General features: G+C 39.4%; 1 protein-coding gene across 1 annotated transcript; it reads right to left on the bottom strand.

Moving 5' to 3' along the window:
• Positions 1-1,062: 1,062 nt before the first annotated feature.
• LOC122078753 (protein ABCI7, chloroplastic) lies at positions 1,063-7,918 on the bottom strand (the record flags this gene model as incomplete). Its single annotated transcript, XM_042644870.1, is given in 2 exon segments — positions 1,063-1,322; positions 6,861-7,918. Coding segments are annotated over 2 exon segments (1,151 nt in total), but the record flags the coding sequence as incomplete, so codon positions are not given.
• Positions 7,919-8,646: the final 728 nt, after the last annotated feature.

Raw genomic sequence — 8,646 nt, 5'->3', positions numbered from 1 at the left:
TTTTTACTACTGCACATGAGTAGCCCTCCCCCCACCGCTTTTTTTTTCCTCCTCTATTTTCTCATTTAGTTGGCATTCCCAAGAGATCAGGTCCTTCTTATGTCCTAGGTAACACATGGCTGGAACTCATTTTACTGTATAAATTGGGATAGAATAAGGAGGAAATTTTGTACGTACATATAAATAAACAAACTGGTTCCTTAAGTAATGTCAAATGCTTGGTAGTTGGTACCCTTATAGGTCTGACAAGCTAGTATCTCTTATAGATAAAACTTAGTACCAAAAAAAAAGTTAGAATTTCAATTTTAAGCACGCACCATTTTGTAGATGATAAAGTTCAAAAATTCAGAAATAGGGAAAATTCTACTTCACAACCCTGTCAAGATAAGCTTCTTTTGATTTTGCCACTACACTTCCAAGCATCAGATAGCCAAAGGTCTAGATAGGCCACTTGTTAAATTTCATATTCATATTCAACCATATACTCCCCCATGTATTGGCATGCATACCCATGTATGTCTATGCCTAAGGTAATCTGACAGCTACTGTACAATCTCCCATAGATCCTGGAGTTGCAGGGCTATATTTATCCACCTGGCAAATTCCAATTGGGCTGAAAATTGACATGTGAGAGAGCTCATTGGGGCTACTTGTCCACAAACTTTGAGCCACATCCGATATGCCACATGGCAGATTTCTGGAGCGATCAAAACAAGTTATGTAGTTGTGCCCACTAGATATATTTTGCCCTTACAAATGTGCCAGGTACCCAAAATGCGATTAACTATAAATGCAACCTGAACTCACATTAATTGACAAAAAGAAACTGGGCAAAACCTTACCATTTGGAGGATTTATCCAAAAATAAGGTAGGATCAATTTAGTAATAAAGTTACCAGTTGATGCACATAATGACCATAGAAACTTAGGATTAGGCCGTATATTTGGACCAAAACAATAATCATCATTTTGTTAGTCATTGATTATGGACTGGAGGTTGTCCTAAAGAGACAATGCTGATTACTTCTGGCATGGAAAAATAAACCAAAAGAATGAAAGTACCTGTTGACCTTTATGTTCCCATCAAACACAGCTTGCCCAGACGAATGAGCCACAATACACTTGTGAAGTTGTCTTGAATAGCCTCTAGGATGATCCAAGACCAATTTGCTATGCAGATCTTGTGTTTGATCAGTTACAGATAAGTGGAGTGTCGACAACTCCGTTACAGTGTCTGGCCCCACTTGCTGAACATGAAGGTTATGTCTGCTCAATTTTGCACCGGCGCTTATCTCTACGAGCTCATAGGTACTATTTGATTCCTAAGAAAAGACCGTAAATACTATAATTAGCGTAATTACGGAGTTAGCCATGCAACTTTGATCCAGAGTTATGAGAAAAGGTTAACACCTGGCATAGCAGCTAATTTTCCACAATAAACATCCTCCAGGGACCAACCTTGATTATCTATTTGAGTACTCCACCCCCCCCCCCCCGCAAAAAAAAAAAAGATAATCTAATACCACGCTGAACATCAGCCAATCATGGTTTACAATGCTATCTAGATTGGACAAGTTTTAGGCATATCAAACAAAGACTTATTTGTGTGATCATTAATTATCAAGGACAAAATAGATTACACTATAAACATAGCATTGATACAAATTTAACATAATAGCAGCAGGTAGTAGGCCATTATTTTTTGCAGTGAGTAATTAATCTTGCACCATATCACAGCTCATCATTTTGGTATGAAATCATATGGAACTAAACAAAGGATATTGTTAGAAGTAGTTCTCTTTACAGACATCATTTATATAATAAATATAATGTAACAACCAATTAGCAGCATTTTGTTTCAGATCGTTTTTCATTTTGGGCTTATTTTTTCTCCGTTACCGTCACTGCTGGCACCCCAATCTTGATACATAGATAATCTACAAAAAAGAACTATTAAATAGATTGGATTTGTAATTATGTCCCAATGTTTGAGATTCTAAGTTTTTTGTTTTTTTTTTTCTTTCCCCAATGTAGACCATGTGGATTATGATATGTAACTATGTAAACTGAGAATTTGCTTTTAACCAAAATCTCCATGTCTTCTTCCATAACATAATAGGTTCCAGATAAACAAGAAGGTATACAATATACAATTGAGGCCATTTGGGTGGAACACAAAATCAAAATACAACAAATCAGTGTCCTCAATAACAATGGTCCCAATCCGAAACAAACTCTTTGATGCGATCCAGGGTCATGAAACCCTGATTTGGGACACCCAAAGCTAACCCAATTATAAGGAGGTAATGGCAATCTGTTAATTAACCAGAAATTTCAAAGGGCTATTTGGTAACTAAAATAGGAAAAGAATGCACATGGATTTATATTTATTAAACAGGAACAAAGTTGGAATGAACACAGATTAAGGGGATAGATGGGGTAAAGAAAAAGGGAGGGGTGTTATTGTGAACTGAGTAACAAGGGATTAAATAAATCGAAGAAGGGGGCAAGGAGAGGTTGTCTTCAACCTCACAACCATAGTTATCAAGGCTTCGCCTAGGCACCTTGGTTGCCTTGGATGCGTCGGTTGCCTAGGTGGGCACCTTGGTCACCTTTTGTCTAGACCCCCTCCAACGCCGTCGGTTGCCTAGACGCCATGCCAACTAAGCTCACGACACCAAAACCAGCAGTGGGAGGTTTCACTAGGAAGGAGGAATTTCCTATACATGAGACCCAATCAAGATGGAAATTTTGGGGATTCTCTTCGAAGGGCCCTCTGAATACCAGGTATGAACACACCAAAACAATGATTCAATTAACAGAATAATGTCCTGAAAACCGTCGCTGATAAAAAAGGCAGAGGCACAGTCATTTGTAGCACTAGATCTCACAACCGGAGAGGAGTTAGGGCTTAAGGTTCTGCAGTATGAATCATCCGAAAGATGTGACCCAACCCCTGGAATATCAGATCCTCCTGGGTTGTCTAAATGGAGTTCCAACGATCTACAACAAGTCCGGAAACTGCCGGTTCAGAAACCACTCATGGCCACAGTAAGCTTATTAAGTGAGGGGGAAAGAGAGAACTCAGAAGAAAGAAAGGGAAAAATAAGGAATAATAACATAGTAACTGGAATAGGGAAATAGACTAAGGAAAAGAAAGGAAGAACAGAGAGACACAAGAAGCAACTTGTACCTGAGAGCAAATGAAGAAGAGATGGGACAGAGGGAGAGTAGATAAGAAGAACACTCTACAGCCAACCAGCTGGCTCAAAGGCCACACAGGCTATAATCACACAAAACTCAATACTCCATATTCATTCTCTAAAACCATCATAGGTTACATGCTAATGTATAAAGAAAACTCCAAACAAAGAAACAAAAACTACTCTACCTACGAAACTTACTTAACAAGGAAACTGAAATAAGTAATCCATCTCCTACATAATCTACAAAAAATATAAGATTACAATATATTCTCCCAAATAAAAGAACTCCCTAAATATCCTACTAGACTAAATATCGAATTTGAACCCATTCATCTTGGGCTGGGCTTCCAAATTGGTTCAAGCTAGAACACACCAGTATTACTGCATCACTATTCTACTAATGAACTCGTCCGATACAGAAGAATGATGTGCCACAAAAAGCTTTTGCTCTAACTTATTAAATTAATCAAAAGCTTCCTCAAAATTTTTCAATTGCACAACTCATATAAGTAGTAGTTTTTCTTTTGGTAGAAGAATAACAACATAGGAGCAAAAGATCTACTTCACAAGTTCCACAAGACTTTCGACGGAGGTAGGGTAATTCACAGTTTGGGAGGAGTTCTAAACATCCCAGTGTAGCAGAGATGAGGATGTTGAGATGGATGTGTGGCAAAACTAGGAAGGGTAAAGTAAGGAATGATGATATTAGAGAAGATTTAGGAGTAGTTCCAATTGATGATAAGCCACGAGAAAGTCATTTGAGGTGGCATGGTCATGTTCAATGGAGGCCATTGGATGCTCCAGTACAGAGGAGTGATTTGATTCAGATTTGGAGGAACTAAAAGATCTAAGGGCAGACCTAAAATAACCGTAGGAGCATAGTTTTTAAGGCAGTAAGGCGACGGAAGCGTTTGAGGGTCTTTCGGAGCGCCTTAGAGATAAGGCGGGCATAAAGCGTCACCTTATCGGCTAAAGCGTTCCTGTGTAATTATTTTATAAAACCAATCTATTTGGCTCAAATCCTAGTTGAATCCTATTACTCAGATGTTAAATAAATATTAAAGGTTCATATTCATACCAATGTAAGATATTCATCAAGAAAACAAATCAATAAAGTGAATAAACTAAGTTCATCTTCATCAATCATCAATCATCAATCATCAATCATCAATCATCAATATTCAATATTCAATATTCAATATTCAATCATCAATCATCAATCATATTAACATATAATATAAGTACATAATTATGGAACAAAATTATAAATAAAAAGAAAAGAAGACATAAAAAATATAAGTATTTATTATACTTACCTCTATGATGCCAAAATGAGTGCCTAAGCCCTAAGGTCATCCACTATATTTCTACTCCTATCAAAGAAGAATGAAGCTCACTGTTACCGAAGCAAGCTCACCGCTGCCGGAGCAAAATGGTCGCCTGGATCAGTGGTTCTTCCTTGTTCCTTGATTCCTTCTCAAAATCCTTCCTTAAAACCCTTTGACAAAATCCAAACCCTGTTTGGGAATCGTGTTTTTATTTTGTTTGTTTTGGTTATTTTTGGTGGAGTAAAGTTGATCCCATACATCTCAAGTGTTAACAAAACCATACACCTACCAATAAAAAATCTATATTTGGAATCTTCATCAAGTAATTTTAAAATATGTTTAAAAAAAAAAACCCCCATAAGGTGCCACTTCACATAAGGCGGAGCACTGTCTTACCATCTCTAGACCGCATCAGCGCCAAGGCGTTACTAAGGCGTCGCCTTACCAGCGCCTTAAAAACTATGCGTAGGAGAAGTAGTGAGACATGCATAGCTTAGACCTTGTATCAAGTATGACCTCGAATAGAGCTAATTGGAGGGCAAGGATTCCACGTAGCCAACCCCATTAGGTAGGGATAAGGTTCAGTAGTTATAGTTGTACGTAATTCACAGTTCACTGATTTGTCCAGCAAAAACATCTATCATGAATCTCCACTCCTATATTGTCTAACAACTCATATTTTCCATTTACATATGGTTGCTGAGTTGAATTAAAAGACTCTAATGTCTGTTGGAATAATTGGGGTTTGAAGTCCCATGAGTATGGGGTCGTATGTAGAATAGATCAGTATTAGATATAGTTTTAACTGGCAGTTTAGATTCCATCAATGATAGGTGAGTTCTTGGCAGCTCGTGTTTCGAATTTTTGAGAGACAACTTTTCCACTCTCTGCTGTGACTACAGCCTTGTCTCCTGCGATTTTAATTTTGTTGTTGGCGGTTTTCACTCTCACCTTTTTTAGGGAGTCCCCGGCAGCAGAAACAGAAACATCCTCATTCTCTATAGGGGTGTCAATTCTTGGCCCAACCCGACTAAACCGATCGTTTATAGACCGGCCCGGCCTTGACCATTTATTAAACGTGTCGGGCTTGAGCCTAGCCCGTTTACAAACGGTCGGTCTCGGTTTTGCTACTTAGACCGTCGGGCGCCCGACCGAGACCAACCGAATAACATCCGACCGAGACCGGCCTATTGTGCACCGACTTGGCCCGACCCTTTAATGATTGTAGAACCTATTTTACCCCCCAAATTAAAGAGTAAAAACTAAAAAGTAAAGACATGTTCGCATTTTAAATAATGGTTATATTTGGTATCATTTATTGATTTATTATCATTTTTTTGGGCTTGCATGAGTGGGCTGGAATATAAGAGCACATTTTAAAGAAGGCCCGTTTAAAAATTGGTTAAAACCCGTTTAACATTAAACATGTCCGTAGCCCAATTAAGGCCCGCCTAAAGCCCGATTAAGGTAGCCCGATTATAGCCCGAGGCCGACCAACCGAATATAAAGCGTACCATGCCCTCAATAACTAAGCCCGATTAGTTAAATGGGCGGACACGATGCAGCCTTTGAAAGTCTTCAAGCCCGATTAAGCCCCACTGAACCGGACCGGCCCGACCGGTTGACACCCCTAATTCTCTACCTCCCCTTTTCTCTTCTTTCCCCCTATTTTATTCCTTTTCCCCTGTACCTCACTCAGGCCAAAAGGTCGTATATCATGGGATTAATAATTTCTACGTTTTTTTTTGGAGATTTGAATTGGATATGGAGAAAATATCTGAAGCTCCCGTGATGCTTTTCTATGTTAAGACAAGAAAAAGTGTCCAAATCTCGTCAGTTTGAGCTCTCAGGAATCAGGATCCAAACTGAGCTTTAATAAATAGCTGAGAAATGCACAATTTAAACAAGGACCTACTCTATAATAAGGATGCATTCTCAGTACAGACTCTACAGATACCTTAAGTTACCAGAAACATTGTTTTCAACAAGGAGGCAGAAATGTTGCATCCTCAAGCTAGACCTATCTCTTTTTCATGCTGGTTTGTACTAAAAAGTAGTGCCTCCATTCTAAAGACTACAAGTAAACTAACATACATGGAAATGGATCAACCTTATGCGTCTAATTGTTCTATAAACAAAGTAAAACCTACATTTACAGTTTAGTATATCCTAAGCATGTTATGGAACAGTGATTGCCAAGAATGATTTCCTGATAACTAATGGGATGATTGCGGTTCTATTTCATCCATGATAACATACTAATAATACCCAGAATAGTTCTTTCTCCCCATTAAAAAATTAAAAGAAAGTTTAAATTGAAGCTCACCTGTCGAACGGTGGTCCATTTGATATGGGCAGCACTTGCGGACTGTTCCTGAATGTAAGAATGATGAACTTTTGCCCCTTCTCCAACGACAAACTCGGTAACAGAATTAGCCCAATAGTGCTTATCCCTATCCACACCCGAGTACTCCTCAATTATCCCAATTTCCCCTCCCTTCTCCACAACCACCAGTACCCTGGGATTCGACAACGGCAGCTCTTTCGACCCACTGTCCCCTCCTTCACGAGAATAAAACCTGAAATGTAGGGGATTCTCAACCCGACACCCTGCAGGAACAAACACAACAGTAACATCCGGGGCTCCAATCCCATTCAGAGACCAAAAGAGGTCTCCTTCGTGGAATCCAGAGACGAACTCGAGCACCCTCTCCATGACTGTCTCCGAGGAGAGGTTCAAAATGCTGCCAACGTAAACGCCATCCGGCAATCCAGAGAGTTCGGAGGCAGAGTGGATAATGTGACCATCGATGATAACAAGATTGGGGAATTGGGTATCGGAGGAGATGCCAATTAGGTCGTCGGAAAGGGGAGGGACTGAAACAGGATGAATTTGGGAATATCTGATTAAAGAAGTATCAATGAAGCGAAAAGGTTCGTCTTTGCGAGAAGGCCAAGAAATGGAGAGGACGGATTCAGCAGAGTTATCTCGGAGCTTCTGGAGGGCTGGAGGTGGTGAGGAAGAAGAAGAAGAAGAGAGGGGTGAGACAGAGTCCTCCAGGGTTTCTGCAATTTGAAGGACAAAAGGGTCCGAGGTGGCGGCACGAGGGATTGAAAAGGGCCGAAGAGCTTGAAAGCCGCCATGAGTTTTGGCTTTGGAGGGAGACGGTGACGTTAGCTTCAGACGATAGGGAGAAGGGAAGATTGAAGTCGCCATGATTCTCTTTAATAATCCTTTTGGCCTATCTTGCTTTGGCTTTCCCTGAAGAAGCAAAGCAAACTGGATGAAGTCGCATAAGGAATTCACATCTCACTCTTACTCCGTCCCCGAGTCTCAACGTTTAGTAACAGTTAATTAATATTTTTAGTCAGCTTCACAGATTAAGTTCCTTCAAATATGGAAGCTTTCGGGTTTTACATCCTCCCCCATTCTTAAATCCTCTTAATCGTGCAATTCTCGTGCAATTTTCATTGAATATGTGATATTTTTTAAATTGTGCGATTATAAAAATTCAAGGTATTTGAGGGATTAAAATATATTTAAATTCTAAGATAATTAACAATCATTGAATTTTAAAAATATATAAGAGCCGCACATGTAGGGAATTGGACAAGAATTACACAAGGTTTTCCTAATTTTTGGTAAAAATATGATGGTAAAAAAATATGGAAGTTTTCCTTTTTTTGTAAAATATGGAAGTTCTCTTCTACTCCATGGCACTGGGTGTATGCCTAGGAGAGGCACCGGTGGTCTTTTTCACTTAGCCGGTGTATATGGCGCTAGGGCCATTCTCAGATAGAAAACTTCGTCAAAAAAGAAAAAATAAATGAACTCTTCTTGGCCGCACCCTCTACACCCGACACAAGGAGCAGGGAAAGCCCACCCTATCGCTTGTGATCGATGCCTCTATCTACTCTTCCATTCACCCACATGCTGACGCATACCACGCAACCAAGGAGCATTCTATTAAAAAGGAGAAAGAATATTGTAATACCAACATATATCTATTATTGAATTCACCTGACCTGCCATTTTGGGAATGTCAAGTGCAAAGTCATTGAATGGATGAATTGTCAATCCTTAAAATGGACTACGTAATGTACTTTTTCTA

Source organism: Macadamia integrifolia, chromosome 5, assembly GCF_013358625.1.
Source record: "Macadamia integrifolia cultivar HAES 741 chromosome 5, SCU_Mint_v3, whole genome shotgun sequence".
Taxonomy (NCBI): Eukaryota; Viridiplantae; Streptophyta; class Magnoliopsida; order Proteales; family Proteaceae; genus Macadamia; species Macadamia integrifolia.
Note: the sequence above shows the minus strand (reverse complement) of the source record. Positions and strands in the feature narration are given on the sequence as shown.